Below are 19515 nucleotides of genomic sequence, written 5' to 3' on the forward strand. Positions count from 1 at the left end.
TCGGTCGAGTTGAATGTTCTGCTCAGACTGAAAACCTTTTGACCGATGACTATGCCAGACCAAAGATTGAATTTGTAACCCGAAAACTTCTCTCAGACATTTAAATCTACGAATTGGGAGATTTAATTTGCCGTGTAGACCCAAAGTTCTACGCTGACCTCTTACATTGATTTCAAGACTTCGATTTCTTAAATTTGGACCGATCGAGCTTCAGGACTAGGAACTCTTTCTTGACCTTCACCTTGGTTGTGCGGATGTTAAAAGTTATTGAAAATAATAGGAACAATTAGGGATTTAGGATCTCGACCCAACGCTCTTTTTGTGCGGATCTGTTGGTACACCTAAACATAAGACATAATATTGTTTGTCCGCAGAACAGGGATTTTCGATATCTGTTATTAACAGTTCTACAAAATTCAGAGTTTTATCATGTATTGTGAGAGATTTAGCTGTTCCGTCTCTGTCGTTGCTTCCGAATCAACGTTTAGCACAGGTGAATGAATTCTCGATCTATTTCGAAGTAGCCTGTCACCAAGAACAATAGAAGCATTGATTTACACAAAGAATTGGATACAAGTTGGTTCAGGGATTGATCTTCGTGCTTTCATGGATGAGATTGAGGAGCTTGAGTCTGGTAATGTGATACTCTCTCCGTCCTAATCCAACTTATTAAAGATTTTCATTTATTACTTGCTAACTAAATGTATTTTCCTAATCTACCTATATAAGAAGTAGTAGGAAACCTTATTAAAAGTAAGGGTAGATTGGAATAAGACCCAAACAAAATGGGATGGAGAGAGTATTTGATATTATAATATTCTTTTGTGTTTGTAATTTTCTTTTAGCTATACTAGTAGGGTACATCTCGTGCCCAATGGCACGAACAATATAAATCAAATTGGACGAAATTTTCTTTTATTTCCTCTTCTCTTAAATTAGTTATTTTATTGAGAGAGAGATTTCAATTTCCATTTTCTAAAACTGTGGTTTTGGGGTATTGCTTAATAATCTTCATCTTCCCCTCACCCCACCTTCATCTTAATCTTCTTCTTCTTCTTCACACCAAATTTTTGTCAATCAGTTTTACCTAGTTATGATATCAGATCACTCATTGGGTTGGTTTCAAACTAATTGGATTTCTAAAGGTGTACGAATATTACTTCTAAATCTCAATGTGAACCCTAATCCCTGAATCTTCAATATGTAAAAAAAATTGTAATCAGCCTCTAGATTAATACCCTATATGCATTAGTTTATCAAGACTTCAAGCATCTTCTCTTAATAGTCCTGGAATTGAAAATATAACAATGTGTTCAATCTACCAATTCATTTAGTCAAAAGAACATCTACCCATTCATCTACATTGCTGCTATGGTAAACCCCTCTGGACCCTTTGTTAATGGTAGGGAGATTTGCTGTTTGGACCCCCTTTCCTATAATTCACTTGCTGTGTGGACTCATTTTTTCCAGAATTGCAATTTGGACTCCCTTTTGGCAGAATCAGAAGGGAATATTCCGTCTAAGAAGTTAAACTTTAGACAATTCTAAAATTAACCTTGTATAATTGATATTGCACTTAGGACCCCCCCAGTTTATTTAACTAGGCAACCCGATGTCTGCCACGTGTAAGGCGATCGACGGTCCAAAAGTTTAGTCCATATCCGTTGGGCCAACCCTTTACCTAGTTAGTAAGCTTTTCGTCTCTATTAAAGGGAAAAATTCTCTCTCACCATCTTGAAGTTCTTCCCCATTTTCACGAGGTACACAGATTGGTGAAGAAATCATGGTTGAAGATTGTGGATCATTGAAGAATCATCAGGTAATTTTCTTTCGAATGCTTTCTCTCTCTCTCTAAATTTCGGTTTTTCTTCTTTACCCTAAGAAATATTGTTGGTCTGTTATATTTAACAATTTGTTTGAAAAAGGGAGTCCAAATTGCAACTCTAGAAAAAGGGAGTCTAAACAACAAGTAAATTATAGGAAAGGGAGTCCAAACAGAAAATCTCCCTTAATGGTAATGCGAAGTATTTATTTTCTCTTGATTTATCTTCTTTACCTGATTCAATCAAAAAGAAAAAAAAATTCAACTTTGTAAGGGTTTGATTTATGGTATTATTATTGGGTATTTAGGTTTTCTAGGTTTAGGGTTTTGATCTACTGCCGTGCTGCAGCTGAAGAAGAAAAGAAGTGAAAGAGAGGAAGACGAGAAGAAGTCATGATAAAAGGTTCTGGTCTCGGAAGAGATGCAACATTACGAGCCATTCGCAGAAGTGGTATACTCTTAAGCTTTGTACGGGATGTAACCCCTATGCCACATAATGGATGTAGACCCCCTAAAAAAGACGTGTGTAGAAATAAGAATTAAACAGATTTCAAGAGAAATAAATGATTCAGAATTAGATAGATGAAGATGAGAATGGTGGCCCAAATTTGCAGGGTCGAGGGAAATGGAGAAGAAGATGAAGATTAGGGACTTTTCTTTATGCCCAAAGCCGCGGCCTTTTTTAATTCTTGCAATTTCTTTTATTTATTTTTTCTTAAAATAGTTATTTTTCTTAAACACAGTATTGAGAGAGGGAGAGAGATTTCAAATTCCTTTTTTTAACCTTCGCAATTTCTTTTATTTCTTTTTTTCTTAAATGAGTTATTTTATTTCTGAAAAGGACACATTTATTTTTTAAATAAGTTATTTTATTTCTAAGAAGGACTATATTTTAAATTTTGAGAAATGCCTATAGGCAATATCCTTTATTAAAAATAAGGATATTTGTCCCAGTCAACGTTTTCCCTTCTGTTTTATTATATATATTATATTATTCTCTAAATCGTTGATATTATTTGGGTTGTAGGTGTCTTGGGTAATATGGATGATCTTAATTTTGATGTTAAACTATGAATTGACGTCGATAATCAGACAACTTCATAATTTTCTCGTTTATTTTTCGAATCTGTGTTTTTTTTTACTTAATTTGCACTTTTCATATTTGAGTTGGAATATAATGTCTTTTGTGTTTGTTTATATTGTAGCTTAATGCATGTTGAGGAGGAAGTAAGTGGCGTGGAGAACTGAAGGAAGTCACGAACGTTCTTAGTACGAGGAAAGAAAGAAATTGGCCGAATTGAAAAATCAATGTTTTGAACTTTTTTTTTTGTTAATTGAACTTTATGTTTGTCATTTTTGTTTTATCTTACTCGAACTTTGAGACCCTATGTTAGATCCTAGACTTAATGGTTTATGACAGAAACAAATTTTCAGCCTTTCCGAAGTATACAATTGCAGCAGGTTTGAAAGTTAAGAAGTCGAAATTTTACATGTAGAAAATGCAGCAGGTAGTTCGGTTATCCAACTGAACCAAATCAGTTAGTTCGGTTGGATAACCGAACCGAACCATGGACGATTTGGCTCGACTTGAAATTTTCACTTACCGAAACTTGTGGTTCGGTCTATGGACATGGTTGAAAAATCGTTTATCCAACCGATGTTCAACCCTAGTTATTGTTTATAAAATCATTGAGTTGGAGCTTGTTTTCACATGCTTTTGGCATGACAGAGCAAAGCTGGTGTCTAGCAAAACAAGACCTTATGCATCGACACCTGAAAATGTTTTCGTGCCAAGTAGACAAGACTTTTCTCTGTGTCTGGTTATCTCTTTAGCAATTTCATTGTAAGCTATCATGGTTTGGTTGTTGGTTACGATCTAGTAGGGCCTTTTGTGAACAAATCTATACTAAGATAACACGACTTTTTCAGTGGCCTGCCAGAGTGGGCTTACTCAATGTCTGTTGAAGTAGGGTTTATAAGTTCCTAACTTTGTGCCTAGCAAAGCAGGGTTTATTCATTAACCTACTGAAGTTGGGCTTACTTTGTGTTTGGCGAAACAAGGCTTAATCGGTGGTCTACCGAAGCAAGGTTTACTCTGTGCCTAGTGAAACAAGGATTTACCGGTGGTTTGTCGAAGCATGGCTTACTCTGTTCACGAAATAGACTGGTTATCCCTTTCAATCAGTGCGTAGACGAGTTTTTCTATCATGGGGTAGTTGAGCTCTACCAAATAAAGGATTTTGCTCACGAAGTAGATTGGGTAACCCTTCGATCAACTTGATCAGGATCGAAGAGGCAACTTCTTTGGAGAACGACAAGTATAGTACTCCCTTGCACATACTTACCAGTAGAGATAGAGCCACTAGATGTCTCTTTAAATTTCGGAAGGCTTGTTTGCATCCTTTATCCACCCGAATTTGTGTAATTTTTTCCGGATCTTGAAGAATCACAACGCTTTGTCCCCTATTTCGTTTTGAGACAAGGAGATGAGTTTGATAGTAAGTCTTTGTACCTCTCTCTTCATTGTTGGGCTTGACATTTCTAGTAGAGCACAAATTTTTGATGGGTTTGTCTCGATGCCTCTGTGATGATCATGAAGCCTAGGAACTTTCCACGCAATTCTCCAGATTCAACTTCATGTTTTATGCTTGGAGTCTACCAAATGTTAAAGTTAGATTTGGGATGAGGTCTACCCGAACCTTTTACTCTTGACAATCCTGACTTCCATATAGAATTTCATTGTGCTCTTGATTTGTTTTTTCTGGAGAAATGGTTGACAAACCTTTGATAAGTTGCCTTCGTGTTCTTCAAACCGAATGACATCTATGCGTTATAATCATATGCCTGTTCTGAAGGTCGTTTGCTCTTGACTTGCGGGATGCATGACTATCTGATGGTACCCGACAAATGCATCCATAAAACTCAGTAAAACATGTCATCTTGTTGAGTTTGTCAATTGGTCTATCGATGTCAGAGGGAAGCTGTCATTGAGACCAGCTTTATTCAAATCAATATTTCAACACACATTCTCCTGATATTGTTCTTATTCGAGTCCAACACCACGTTGGCCACCCACTCTGGATATTATGCCTCGCTCACGAGGCCAAAAACTTCCCTACATGTTTGGCTATTGATGAGTTAGTTAAAACCCCACTTTTTGTCGTTTGATTACGTCTATTAGTCGTTAATAATTAAACTGATTGAGTTAGATGATGTTTTAAAAGTCACCTAAATGTGAATAAGCTAATAGTTATAAACAGTTGGTGCACAATTTGATACCAAAAATATTTTATATGAAAATTTGGTGAAAAATGATTGCTCAATTTTTTTTAGTCTTCAGCTCTCTAGGCATTTTATTAATTTGTAACAACTTACAACACCTTGTAAGAGCTTCCCAAAAATATTAAGTTGTTAGCCGAACAAAATACAATACTTAGGGCTTTAATCAAAAAATTCAAATTTTAAGTTCTTAACCAGTTTAGTAAGGGACTCCAACTAAATGGTATCGTGACATGGTCGAATTATCACATTTTTAAATTTGAAGTCCCTATACCAATTAGAAAAGGGGCAATGTTTGATTAAATCGAACAAAATAATCTTTATTAGGATAAAAACTAAGATTAAAATAATACAAGTATCCGAGTTTTCTTTTATTTTCATGTTTTTCTTCCTTAGATATACAAATTCTAGCACAAAATCATATTTTTAACTTATTCTATAAAACAACCCCCACCTATAACCACTACATTCTTTTTTACTTGTAAGGTTCTCAACTCTTTCTTTTTTGAATTGTTCAGCGTGCCTCGAACCTTCTCAACTCTTTCTTTCCTATCAAACACATTCATTATTTAAATCATATTAGGGAAAAATATTGGTGGAGATTTGTCCCAAAAAGTAGAAATTTCGGCCACCATGTTTACTTTAATTTTTGTCATCAGAATCTTGGTCACTTGTTATTTTTTAACATGAAATATTTCGGGCACTGTGGTTGAAATGTTGTGCAATTTCGACCATATTAGTTGAAATTTTGGACATATTTCAATTAGTTTGTCTAGAATTTTTCTGTTCAAATTTTATTCCATCATTTGTTCCGTTTTTAGATTAGGAGAGATTTTCAACTATTTAAAATGTTTTATCATTTTTGTGGTTAATTTTAAAAATTAAACTATTTTCACTATAGTCATTCTAAAGTGAATATATGATGTTTTTATATAGTAGTTTTTTTGGAAAAAATATATACTTACTAAAAAGACTGATCTCTTTATTAATTGTGTCCCAATACACTAGAAAGCAGAAACAACCCTTTACCAAAATAAGTTGTTTTTCTAATTTAAAAATAAGTTTAAAATTAGGTCTCCCACCCAATTTCCTGTGTTTTATAAGAGTGATTTTATAGTGGTAGATTTTGGAAGGTAAAATGTAAACAAGAAAACAGGGAAAACAAATATTTATGAAGCAGGGTCCACTACATTCATTTTTCAAACTAACTTTGATTTCATGGTCTGAAATAGTTTTTGTTATTGGGTCTTTGTTATTTAGGGTGCTTTTGAACAAAAAAAATAAAAAAAAGGTTTGATTTCCTGGATTCAGATAGAGTATCATAAATTTTGAGTTATTTAGACTAGTCTAACCTAAAAGAAGAGAAAAAACTCTCCATTGTGGACATTGAAGATTTGATTTTCTCTTTTTAAGTCTTAAAGTAAGTTGTGAACTTTGTTTTTTTATATTAAAGATAGGTCCAATCTGCATTATTAAATTCTACTATATCCCTAACTTCAAGATCTCTTTCAATTTCAGGCCATTAAATAGCACTTCCCCATATCACTCATTCATTTGACTCTTACTAATAACTCTCTTCTACTTACACCAATAACTTTGTTTCTTTCCTCTCTGGTTTTAATGGCGGCATTACTTCTACCCACATCTTCATCTCACTCTTCTTGCCCAAACTTTCATACAAAAGGTGATTAAATTTATGATTATTTCATGAGTTTTGGGTTCCATTTTGATTTATCTTAAAGTACATCCCCATCAGATTTCTTTCCAATATTTGATTTGTTTTTGTGCTTGTGCTTGACTTATCTGTCAATACCCAGAGTCCATAGACTTCCGTGTAGTTTGTTTTTTCTTTCTCAGAAACCCACTCATCTGGATCTAATCTGACTCAAAATCAACCCAAATCAGCTGACGATCTGACGTAACGAGTCAGAAAATAGGACGGTGTACAGTCTGAGTCGAGTCAGACCTCGACTCAGATTTCAGATCTGACTTACAGAATAAACAAATACTCCTACCTTCATCTATTGAACTTTTTGTTATAATTGATCTTTAATATGCTTTATTGAATATCTATTCTTGCTGAAATTCAGGGTTTTAGTATCAAAATTTGAATATTTGAAGTATGTCTGAATCTGGAAATAGAACTCATAAGTTTCAGTTTTGATTTGCCACAGGGGATAAGAAATGGGTAGGAAGATACTCAAAGCTGATGAATTTGAAGCTTTCTTCTGGTAATCGAATAAGGGCGAAAGCGGTTTCGAGTACTAGTAATGGTAGATCAGTGGAGATTCCTCATCAGTGGTATAATCTTGTTGCTGACCTTCCTATCAAACCTCCTCCACCTTTGCATCCTAAGACTCTTCAACCTGTTAAGCCTGAAGATTTGTCTCCTCTTTTTCCAAATGAATTGATAATGCAAGAGGCTTGTACCGAGAGGTTCATTGACATACCCGACGAAGTTGTCGACATTTATAGTCTCTGGCGCCCGACCCCATTGATCAGGTTTCGATCTCGTCCCTCTTCTTATTCTTCTTCCTCTTTTTATATTGAAAACAATCAAACTATTTGGAATTCATTTATATGGACAGAAATATGATTTGATGATATAAGACTCCGGGATTTGAATTGACTCGAGTCAGATGTCAGAATGTCTCTTTTTTTATCTGGCTCCTGCGCCTGACTTGGTCCGATTTTGGTGTTTTTGGGTCACACAAGTCTGAATTAGGTGCCGTTGCTGGAACAACCTAAAATGACTATCGTGCCTCTGACCAGAACAAGTCAGACTTCGGAGACTCGTATTCGCCCAAGTCAGACTCCGGCGACTCAGGTTCAGATAATAAGAAAAACAAAGAATCATCTAACTTAATTATCGTTTCTTGTGGAGGCAGAGCCAAGAGATTGGAAAAACTTCTTGATACACCTGCAAGAATATATTATAAATATGAAGGTGGAAGTCCTGCTGGTTCACACAAGCCCAACACTGCAGTTCCACAAGTCTGGTATAATGCCAAGGAAGGAGTGAAAAATGTGGTAACAGAAACTGGTGCTGGTCAATGGGGAAGTGCATTGGCCTTTGCCTCCAGTCTATTTGATCTGAATTGTGAAGTAATTACCGAAAACTCTTGTTCTGTTTGATTCAGAGGAGTCAGTTTTGGATGCAGATGTGTTAGATTCAGACAGTGAGAAAAAACAGTCACCACATGTCTTCCATTTGATAAATTGTCTGATTGATTTATGTAGGTATGGCAAGTACGAGCGTCATATGATCAAAAACCATATCGAAAATTGATGATGGAAACATGGGGTGCTAAAGTACACCCATCTCCTTCAGACTTAACCAATGCCGGCCGAGAAATCCTCAAAATGGATCCATCAAGTCCTGGTAGTTTAGGAATAGCAATTTCAGAGGCTGTCGAAATTGCAGCTACAAATCCTGACACCAAGTATTGTTTAGGAAGCGTTCTGAATCACGTTTTGCTACACCAGACAGTTATTGGCGAAGAATGTATAGAGCAAATGGAAGCGATAGGAGAGACTCCTGATGTAATTATTGGTTGTACCGGTGGTGGATCAAATTTTGCAGGCCTTACCTTTCCATTTATCAGAGAGAAACTAAAAGGAAAAATCAATCCTCTTATTCGGGCTGTTGAGCCCACGGCATGTCCATCGTTAACCAAAGGTGTATACGCTTATGACTATGGAGATACAGCGGGTATGACACCACTAATGAAGATGCATACCCTTGGACATGACTTCATTCCTGATCCAATCCATGCTGGTAAGTTTATAAAAATTTGAAGTTGTTTTCGATCAAATAGATTTACAAATTCTATATAGAACCAGAGAGAATGATGTACTAGTTGGGTGATGTCAATTTAATCCATAATTTACAAACTCTCTATTTGTACAATTTGCTTTGTTTGTTAAGAAATAAATATTTGTTTACAGGAGGTTTACGATACCATGGAATGGCGCCACTTATTTCACATGTTTATGAATGTGGATTCATGGAAGCGATCGCAATCCCTCAGCTCGAATGCTTCAAAGGTACATATAACCTTTTGATAAATTGCAAGCTCTTAGGTGTGGCAATTAAGTATCTATCCTTAGCCCGTTTTGGCCCGTGGCATCTCAGACATAGGGCATGCAAGGCACGGCCGACAAATGGGCCGTGCAGTAGCCAGATTCTGTGTTCCTGCAAGTCTTAGTTGCTTACTCACTTCGCCTCGTTCAAGTAATAAATTTCGTGTGTAAAACAGATAGACAACTATTTCTTGAAAAGTAAAAAAATAAACTTACGTCTATCAAATCGGTTGTTTCTTTTGACATGTCAAAGCACCGTCATTCTTTTTCTTGTTTTTTGTTACTCAGGATAGTAAGTCAAACCAGTTTTTGTTGATTTTATAAATCTAACGATTGATGATTTTGTTGTTTTTGAAGGAGCAATACAATTTGCTAGATCAGAAGGTATAATACCAGCACCAGAACCAACTCATGCCATTGCTGCAGCAGTTAGAGAAGCTCTTCATTGTAAAGAAACAGGAGAATCAAAAGTCATACTATTGGCTATGTGTGGGCATGGTCATTTCGATCTTCCTGCATACGAGAAATATTTGCAAGGAAAGATGGTTGATTTATCTTTTGCAGACGAACGGGTAAAAGAATCACTGGCTAATGTACCTAAAGTCGTGTCGTGAAGAGAGTTCTTGTCTCGTAGGAGACGATTATAGAGGTTGCGTAGTATCTTCCGGCTAATGTTGTTTTACTATTTCAAGTGAATTATCCACGGATGTTCGCTCTTTTGTTTGGTTCCTCAGTTTAGTATTCAAAGAATAGAACAGAATACATTAATAATGTAGTAAGAGAATGCAATTTGAAGAATAAAACTACAATTAGATATCAAGTGGTATTGGCTCAATGAGAGAAACACTTGACTGAAGTCTGGGTATGGGCTTTGGCCTTCCTTGCCCTAAGTGGTAGTTGGCCACTCTCACCCCCAAAAGCTAGGTCAAGAGGTGCGGCTCTTCCTCACACTTATGAAGTGATAACTACTCCCTCTTGTTACCAATGCGAGATTGAGTCCTGGAAGACTATCATCTTCCTCCACAAGGCCGCCGCTTTGGGGAATCAAGAAAAATCTCCAGAGAATAAAGAATTAAATAATAAAAATCGATTTGGAGGGCATATTCTTCTTTTAATCCAAAAATTGACTTCATCAAACATTGCCCTCTAATCTTCATCTTCCCCCTCTCTTGTTGTCTCTCTCGTTCTCTTACTTATTATCTCTCTCTCCCACTGTCTCACAACACTAGGTGACACCATAACCCAAATCTCTTTCGTTCTGAATGATTATTTCTCTATCTTTCTCACTCTAGATCTCTCTCTCTTTCATTGTAGATCACTCATATCTCTCTCGCTGTAGACATATCTCTCTCTAGATTAGTTTCCCTTTCTTTTCTTTTTCTCTTTCTCGCAGTCTTTAGAGCATCTCCAATGCAACACTCAATCTCAGAAACTCCGAGTGCCACTTAGGATTTTTAGAGTTTTTCCTTAAAAATCATCTCCAATGCAACACTCTATTTGGATCTCTAAGATGACGTGTCGAGGGTGGAATAGAGATATCTCAAGAAGACACTCTATTTCTAGAGTGTCCTCTTGAGATATCTCTAATTGTCCAAGTCATCAATATTTGATTTTCAACCAATAAAAATCGAGTCTTCTATATTTTCTAAAATAACTTTTTTTTATTTACAAAAATAACTATGCCACATAAGTAAATAAGATAAGTTTGAGTTTTGCATTAGAGACAAAAAAAAAATTGAAGATCTCTATTAACGCCACCTAGGAGTGAGAATCTCAAATGAAACTTGACACATTGGATGAATAGAGATTTTTTTGAGTTTTGCATTGGAGATGCTCTTATCTCTGTTTATCGCAGTCTCTATCTCTCCGTCCCTCTCTCTTGTGGTTTGTATAGATCTCTTTGTGTTGATCACAGAGTTCGTGGCCACGAAACATTTTGCAGCCACGAAATGTTTTGCAGCCACGAAATGGTCAGGGCCAGAAAACGTTTTGTAGCCACAAAACATTTCGTGGCCACGAATTATCGCAGGGTTTCGCTAGAACCTCTTCTCGAGGTCTAGTTCCGGCGAAGAGAACACTTCCATTTGCCGGAAAAGTGTCTGAGAGATAGAAAAAGAGGGAAAAAATAAGCGATCGATTGAAGAACAATGAAAGATTGCGCAACATGTATAGTGAGAGCAATACAGAGAGGGAGTGAGAGAGAGAGAGGGAGAGACTAAGAGAGAGAGTAACAATGAGTGAGAGAGGAGAAGAGGTGGGGGAGAATATGTGGCAATGGTGGTTGGAATGGTGGTGGTGAACGTGATAGAGAAGATGAAGATTAGGGGGCAATATCTGATCAAGTTAAATTTTGGGCTAAAATATAATATGCCCCCGAGAATGTACAAAAAAAACATAAATTCCCTAGAGAATTTATTCCCCGAGATTATTCTTATTCCCCGAAGCCGCAGCCCTCCACAATAGGACTTGAAAGACTAGGGTGAGTTTAGGCTCCAACACCATTTGTAGGTGCACACTTGAGCCTCAAGTGGTCTTCAATGCTAACGCTGCAAAAAGCTAGCTCAAGAATGGGGTCTTCTTCTCATGCTTATAAAGTGATCACCACTTCCTCCCAGAACCAATGTGGAACTAACTCCACCATAAAATACCCTCCAGTTCAGGCTACAGAAAAAAAATCTCAAGTAGGGTACGTCAAGTATCTTTATCAGTTTTACTAATCCAAATTTCCAACGAATTTTTCCTACAAGAAGATAGCAGCATCCAATGAATGACTAATTCCACTAAATGGCTTAACCACTGAAGTTTTCGACAGTTAAAGAGGTTTACGCCAAGGTCATCCTATACCTCGGATGCATTTCTTGCTTGTAGGAGAAATATTGCGATCTCTAAAGTCTAAAGCTGAAATTCTAAGTTGCACTAAAGGTTTTGAAGGTTCCGGAGAAAGCCACCCCAATCACACACCTTCTGATTCGTACACGAAACTCTGTTATTCCTTGATGTTGAAGCCAACCAACTCAAAAAAACTCAGAACACATTCTGAAGTAGTTTGAAGTGGCCTCCAGCATCAAGGTTAATTACTAGAGGAGTAACCTTCTCAGGTTCACCATCTGGGCAGCAGTAATTGTATAAGAGCACACCAATGAAACCCAGATGGTGGAGCAGCAGTTTCGAGCAAATTGTCTACGACAGACATGATGACAAAGAAAGGTAGAGTAGGTCTGGAATCTTTCTTTTAGATTTCTTAGCATCCTGGGAGAGGCTTTCATCCAAACACTGTTTATTTTTCTTTACAGACTTTGATCTACACTTTTAAGGTCTACCTTTTACGGGACCTAATCTTCCGTACCGTTCTCTCATTCTAATTCAAACAAATTGTTCCCAAAAAAATAAAAGTTAACAGCATCCAATAACTGAGAATGCTTTCAAAATATGGGATTCACTTGAGTTAAAGAAAAATGGAAAGAAAAGTTTAGATTGTAAATAACTAATTAAGTGATCACCTCTTACATAATAACTACAGCTCACTTCAAGAAGGTACAAGCAAGAAACAACGAAACATAAGCTACCAGAGATGTGAGCAGTTCCAGGGTCCATGTTGGCTGTAGTAGAACTGTTGGTACCATTGGTACAAGGAAGGATCCACATACCCATCCAACCACTAGAGCTCCAAATCTGTCATATGAAGCCCCCAAAAAGAAATAATTAACTTTGCTTTTAAAGTACTTTAATAGTAAGTTCTAGTAGTCATTTCTGGATTAAAAAATTTGTATACCCGAGAATAGAAGCTCTAGCTACGCTCTTAGTCTTGTCGTTCAGGAAGTATATGCAAGCTGCCAATGAGATTGCCACCTACAAAACGAAAATAATAAGGTTCAAGTAGCGAGTAGTATATGTTTGATCATTCACAATTATGTATATGGACATTACTATCCGAGGGTGGAAGTGAAACCGGAAATTTCTGTCGAGGGAGCCTGGCTTATAAGGTCATCTTTAACGAACTGATGACCCGACTTAATATCTATCCAAAAATATTGACCTATTAGGCTTTCTAAAGGGAATCATTGATTCATTATGAGCCTAGCCTCTCACTGGTTCGACTTCCAACCACTGTTTCCATTCATAACATGTGATATGTAAGGAGAACAGGGAATTGAAGGCCTGTTTAGAAATACTTAACAATTAACAGAAGCCAAAATAATAGAGACTCTACAGCTACTTTAACGACAAATTATAGGTGTAAACTTGCAAGTTTGAGTTTGATCGTAGCAGGATTAGTTATTGCAATTATGCGCAAATTAGAGATCTTAAATGAACAGACTATGCTTGATTGGTAATGAGTGACATAAGGCAAATTTCAAGGTGCAAGAGGTTACCAAATGAAAAGGAAATATTGTACAAGATGAGAAAGAAACAAACCTGAAAAGCAGGACCGCCCTCGGCAGAATTCATAATACTCCAAGCACCCATGAAAGCAAAGAGGAACAATCTTCTAAGAATCACGTCTGTAGGAGGCATTTCAATGAAACTAAACAAGGTTTTCAACCAAGATGGGGACTCTTCTACTTTCTTTTTCAATCTGGTTTTCAAGTTGAATTTTGTTTTCTTCCTATCTTTGTAGCTGGTCATCAGTAGTTTCTCAAAAGCTGCTTCAATAGATTCTTCACTTCTCTCATGCCCGGCATATTGTTGCAATAGGAAATTTCGTGAACCCCAAATTTCTTCTGCAGATGCATCCTTACTTATGCCAAGACGTTTATAAGGATCCCATGTGTTCATTCGAGGAAATTTTAAATTACCTACATGAACTCATTAACTGCCTTATTATTACATAAAACGATAGAATGCAAAATTAAATGAATCTTGGGACTCAAGGTTTGTTACGACAAAAGAAAAACTACACGGCGATATGTGATTTATGTGAAGCATTAAGTTTAAAAAAACAAAAGGTGAAGCATTCAACATTTTTCTGCTGATGCAGCACCATCTCACAACACAACAATCATAAAGACAATAACTCACAAAAAATAAAAACTTCGATTTTCTATTTACGGTCTTGTATGGTTGTTAAGAAATGGTTTTTAAGAGCGTAGAATATTATTAAGTATCCGACAATAACACGCAAGAAATTGTCGATAAGGAACAGAAACCCATGCTTTGAAGGCCAAACCCATTGTGCCCTACTCGACTGGCTGTCTGTCCATGGACCAGATTTAGCACTTACTTTCCAGTTTATCTCCAAAATTCTAATCCTACCACATGTTGACCTAGCTTTGCTACCATGTTAAGTTTGTGGTCATCCAACTCTAACAATGAAGTGTCTAAACCAACATATATGTCACCCTTTCTTTGACTCCAATACTCCATACCCTAGTTATGCGAATACAAAATGTTAAGTACCCCATCATACACCACAAAAGCAACCGTCGAAAGGACCAAGTACTACTTAACCTAGGGTTTTAACAATTGTGTAGTTATGCATGTAGAACCTGCTAAAGATAATCCCTAAATCTCTCTAAGCTTAATAGTTGTCCTAGAAGATATGGATAAAGGTGGGTTGAGCCTGTGCTTCCATGTCTGGAAGTGAAAATTATACTAAACAAGTGACATTATTCATTAAATCTCAATTTGTACAGTTTTCACCACAATTTATAACTCAATATACAAAACTATTCACAACTAATTATCATAAAAATCTTATCTTTTTGAGTTCAAAGTGAAATTTTTCAATCTTAATGAATTACCTCCAACACTGGCATCCATTGAACATTTAATCCTTTTACAAACAGCTCCATTTGTTGGCAATTTCCTCAAATTTCTTTCCCAAAAACAAAAAATTTCATGTTAGAAGCAAAGTAAACATAGAAAACGAATTAAGAGAGAGAGAGAGAGAGAGAGAGAGAGAGTTACAAGTTTCTTCTGGTGAACGATGAACTGGAATTTGTGTTTGACCAATTGCAAAAAAAGAAAGTGGGGTTTGACAGTAATTGAGCAGCCATATCTGAAAAAGAGAACGTAATAAAACCCTAACTTGTCTCTCTCTTCGACGCCATTAAAAGTCAAAACTTGAGCTTCAAGTCTTCAAGAAGTGGAAGAGGAGGGAAGATAACTTGGGGAGAGATTTTTGTGGTATATCGAACTGGAATTTTATAAGCACCCCCTTGGATTTATTTATGGTTCAGGACAGTATCTAGGCTTCGTTTTCTATAGCCACCCTAGTTTTACAATGGGCACTCTCTTAAGATGAAGATTGGACCGAAGGAACCACTTCGGGATGAGAGTGGACGTAATAGAGGATGAAAAAAAAAGTATACTCAACTTGTCTATTGAGACTCCCACTTGAACCGTCTGTAAGAGAAATAAGGGTTTCTCACTCCTCTCACATGTTCATTCACATGGAAGGAGAAATCATTTTTTCACTTATAATTTAAGTGGGAGTCCAAAGAGACGGGTCATTTAGAGCACCTCCAATGCAACACTCTATCTTAAAAACTCTAAGTGTCACATATGTTTTTAGAGTTTTTTCTTATGAACTCTCTCCAATGCAACACTCTATTTGGATCTCTAAGATGACATGTCGAGGGTGGAATAGATATATCTCAAGAGAACAATCTATTTCTAGAGTGTCTTCTTGAGATATCTCTGATTGTCCAACTCATCAACATTAGATTTTAACCAATAGAAATCGTGTCATCTATATTTTCTAAATAACTAATTATTTATTTACAAAAATAAATAAGACACATAAGTAACTAAGATAAGTTTAGAGTTTTGCATTGGAGACACCAAAAAATTTTAGAATCTCTACTTTCGCCACATAAGAGTGAGAATCTCAATTGAAACTTGACACATTTGATGAATAGAGACTTTTTAGAGTTTTGCATTGGAGATGCTCTTAAACTTGTTGGATGAAAAACAACATAACTTTCAAAGTTTTTAGAATAGCCAAGCGGCCCGGCCACCTCCCATTAAGAAAAATTAACTTTTTGTTGTTTATGAGATGAATCAGGAACCACCATCAAAAGGGATCTCTGCAAAAATCACGTGATATATCAGAAGTGATATAAAAGAGATCTAATCCAACTACCAATCTAGTCATCTCAATGGAAAAGGGCATCCCCAATTGCTTATATAAGTTAGTTATTGCCTATGGGTTGCCTGCCTCAGGCTTATTACCTTTTTCTTCCACTCCTCTCAACTCAAATATTAAAGAATGCTATCATTGGGGACTTTTCCTTCCCCTCTCCTCTTCCTAGTCTAGTTTATCTTTTTCATCAACTTTAGATTTTTCACCAAAATCCACCCAAATTTAATATAACATGATACTTAAACAACAGAAGAAAAGTATACAGATACTCTTACAGTCTTACTCTATGTCATTCAACAAAAAAAAACATGTATTTCCCCGAATGAGTGTCACCTATGAGTGATACGAAAAAGAAAATTTATGAGAATCACAATATTATAATATCTAGATCCTCTTACCGATTATCGATTGGATTATGGTCAGAAGCAATGACCACAAACTAATTAAAAGTTCTTAAGTTGGTAACTAATATTTAGTGATTACAATAATTTGTGTAAGAAGAGTTAAAAATGGAAATAAATGTATGCTAAGAAACCCAATAAGTCATTTATAAGGTGGTAATTAACAAACATGAAGAAACTGAACAAGAAATTAGAACAACCCCATCTTATGATTTGTTTTATGCAAATTACAAGAAACTAATGATAATGATGATGATCTCAAAAAGCAAAGGATTTGTTCTTAGGAGAATCAGCAACTTTAAGAGTTTCAGCAATAATTTTTTGAGCTTTCTTGCTTCTAATCTCAACTCTCATACTATCACTCTTATCAATCTTATCATATGGTTTATTGTAATTGTTCTTTGATATCTTCAATGCTTTCAGTTTCAACTTTAATGTCACCACCAATCTCTCTAATCCAACCATCACCATCTTGATCTGAATTTGAACTCTTTAATCTTTAATAATAATTCTGAAACAACCCACAAGAGAAAAAAAAAATTAATTAGTTGTTTAGGAATTAAGAGAATTATATGTGAATTTTATAAGAGTTTAGAGCAGTATTTAGTTGAGAGATGAGAGTAGAAATGAAGAATGAATGAGTAAATAAATGAAGTTTCAATTTAGTTAGAGTTTAGAAAGAGAAAGTGTTGGGAAGAGAATAAGTGAGGGAGCAAACCTGAATGACAAACCGTTTAGGAATCATAAAAGAAAGCACACAAACACTAGTGAGAGAGAGAGAGAGAGAGAGAGAGACTACACTTAAGTAGGAGGATGGAGTGGTATTGCTATTAATAATTTGGAAAAGTGAAAACTATGACATATCCTTAATGTTTAATTTACTCAAGTGTGGGGCATCTAGGAAGTAGGAAATATATAAAGTAAAGGCATGAACAAATGAGATTCTAAGGTCCATATGACCATATGATAGCTTCAAGGGCCTTTAGAGTCTAAGATGTCTTTAGTGATGCAAGGTATAGTATGAGATTATACGATGATGGTGTATGTATGTCACATAAAAAATATTGACATTTTAATCCATGTAAAATACAGTATAAATTCAAATTTTCATTTACCAAAATATTTTGAGTTAATTTCTATATGGTCCCCTACTTTGTGATCAACTTCATTTATGGCCTTCAAATTTCTATAAATTCAAATATGGTCCCCTATTTTCATGTAAATGCCATAACTACCCCTCCCATTAACATATTTTCAAAATAAAATTAAAAACAAAAACCTAAATTCCACCTCACTTCCCTATCCACCACTCGTCTCTCTCCACGTCACTCTCTCTCCAACTCACCCCTCTCTCCAACTCACCCCTCTCTTCAACTCACCCCTCTCTCTCTTCAACTCACCCTTCTCTCTCTCTCTCTTTAACTCATCTCTCTCCCTAACTCACCACTCACTTCTCCAACCCACAACTCTCTTCTCCGATGAAGGTCGTCGACCGGAAAATTTTCCGGCCGGCGATCTTCAAACTTTTTAAAAAAAAAATTCTCCTCTCTCTCTCTCTAAAAACTCCGGCGAAGGAGATTTCCGTCCCGAGAATTTTTTTTTTAAGTTTGAAGGTCGTCGGCCGGAAAATTTTCCGGTCGGCGACCTTCATCGGAGAAGAGAGTGGTGAGTTGGAGAAGAGAGTGATGAGTTGGAGAGAGATGTGACGTGGAGAGAGATGAGTGGTGGAGAGGGAAGTGAGGTGGAATTTAGGTTTTTGTTTTTAATTTTATTTTGAAAATATAGTAATGGGAGGGGTAGTTATGGCATTTACATGAAAATAGAGGCTCATATTTGAATTTACAGAAATTTGGGAACCACAAAAGAAGCTGATCACAAAGTAGGGGGCCATATAGGAATTATCTCTAACATTTTATACTTTCATTTCTTGTATATGCAAACACAATACATAAAGGAGAAGCTTATAGAGTGTAAGCATCCACTACAACAATATTGTTATGAAAAATGCACATCATTCTTTTGAATAAGTCCTTTATTACACACTTCAACAAAAAAAAAAGTCCTTTATTACACCACTTAAAAATAAAGTCATTTATTACATATGCCAATGTAGGCTACTTTTTTTTTTTTGTTGCAATACTGCATACTTGTTGTTTGTTTGGTATACTAAAACTAGAAAATTTGGTTTATTATTGATCTAAAACAATGATAAACAAATACAACTTTTTTTTGAAAATTCAGAGATAGACGATTAAGTTCTATTTGAATTATAGAATTATAAATCTGTGTTTAAATCAAAAAAAGAGTTTGTTGTAAATATAGACTTTAATTCCATTGGTAACAACATAAGGTTATTCATGTTGAAAATCCCTTTCAACAAAAAAAAAAAAAAGAAATGTTGAAAATCCAGTTTTTTTTTTTAAATCAGAAGTTGATAAACAAAACAAAAAAAATATTTTCACAAGAAGAAATCAAAAAATATTTGAGTAGAGTAATATCTGCTTTTTAAGACAATTTACAGAAGGCCAGCGCTTTGGGGAAAGCTAAATAATTTCCGGGGTGTGAAATTTTAAAGGGAATATGCAAAATTTTGAAAAGTTTTCAGGGAAACATATTTTATGGGGAATATAGTTCAAAATAAAAAACCCTCCACCTCACCTCACCTCCCTCCACCTCACCTCTCTCTCTCTCTCTTCTCCGACAAGGTCGCCGGCCGGAAAATTTTCCGGCCGGCGACCTAATCGGAAAGAGAGAGAGAATGGTAGGGAGAGAGAAGATGAGGTGGATAGAGAAGATGAGGTGGAGAGAGAGGGAGAGGTGAGGTGGAGGGATTTTTATTTTTCCCT

At 36.0% G+C, this 19515-nt stretch overlaps 2 protein-coding genes and 1 long non-coding RNA gene across 4 annotated transcripts; 1 reads left to right on the plus strand and 2 right to left on the minus strand.

Moving 5' to 3' along the window:
- The first annotated feature begins 6302 nt into the window (after positions 1-6302).
- On the plus strand, positions 6303-10004 carry TSBTYPE2 (tryptophan synthase beta type 2). Of its 2 annotated transcripts, XM_086668925.1 has the most exons (8): positions 6314-6362; positions 6417-6521; positions 6620-6785; positions 7276-7603; positions 7990-8206; positions 8342-8879; positions 9050-9148; positions 9542-10004. In XM_086668925.1, exons 3-8 carry the CDS (start codon positions 6722-6724, stop codon positions 9796-9798), a joined length of 1503 nt encoding a protein of 500 aa, XP_086525051.1. In that variant the 5' UTR covers positions 6314-6362; positions 6417-6521; positions 6620-6721; the 3' UTR covers positions 9799-10004. The 2 variants fall into 2 exon arrangements, with proteins under 2 accessions (XP_086525050.1, XP_086525051.1); XM_086668924.1 differs by having other exon boundaries at positions 6303-6521.
- A 2567-nt stretch (positions 10005-12571) lies between these two features.
- LOC147548065 (protein CHAPERONE-LIKE PROTEIN OF POR1, chloroplastic-like) lies at positions 12572-15377 on the minus strand. Its single transcript, XM_086668926.1, has 5 exons — positions 15092-15377; positions 14926-14999; positions 13601-13980; positions 12957-13033; positions 12572-12856 (listed from the first exon to the last, which is right to left on the minus strand). Exons 1-5 carry the CDS (start codon positions 15178-15180, stop codon positions 12706-12708), a joined length of 771 nt encoding a protein of 256 aa, XP_086525052.1. The 5' UTR covers positions 15181-15377; the 3' UTR covers positions 12572-12705.
- A 1482-nt stretch (positions 15378-16859) lies between these two features.
- On the minus strand, positions 16860-17517 carry LOC147548066 (uncharacterized). Its single transcript, XR_015237956.1, has 2 exons — positions 17388-17517; positions 16860-17180 (listed from the first exon to the last, which is right to left on the minus strand). It is a non-coding gene; the product is annotated as an uncharacterized LOC147548066 (long non-coding RNA).
- Positions 17518-19515: the final 1998 nt, after the last annotated feature.

This window comes from Eschscholzia californica, unplaced genomic scaffold, assembly GCF_041429995.1.
Source record: "Eschscholzia californica isolate CP2 unplaced genomic scaffold, dmEscCali1.0.p SCAF_3, whole genome shotgun sequence".
Taxonomy (NCBI): domain Eukaryota; kingdom Viridiplantae; phylum Streptophyta; class Magnoliopsida; order Ranunculales; family Papaveraceae; genus Eschscholzia; species Eschscholzia californica.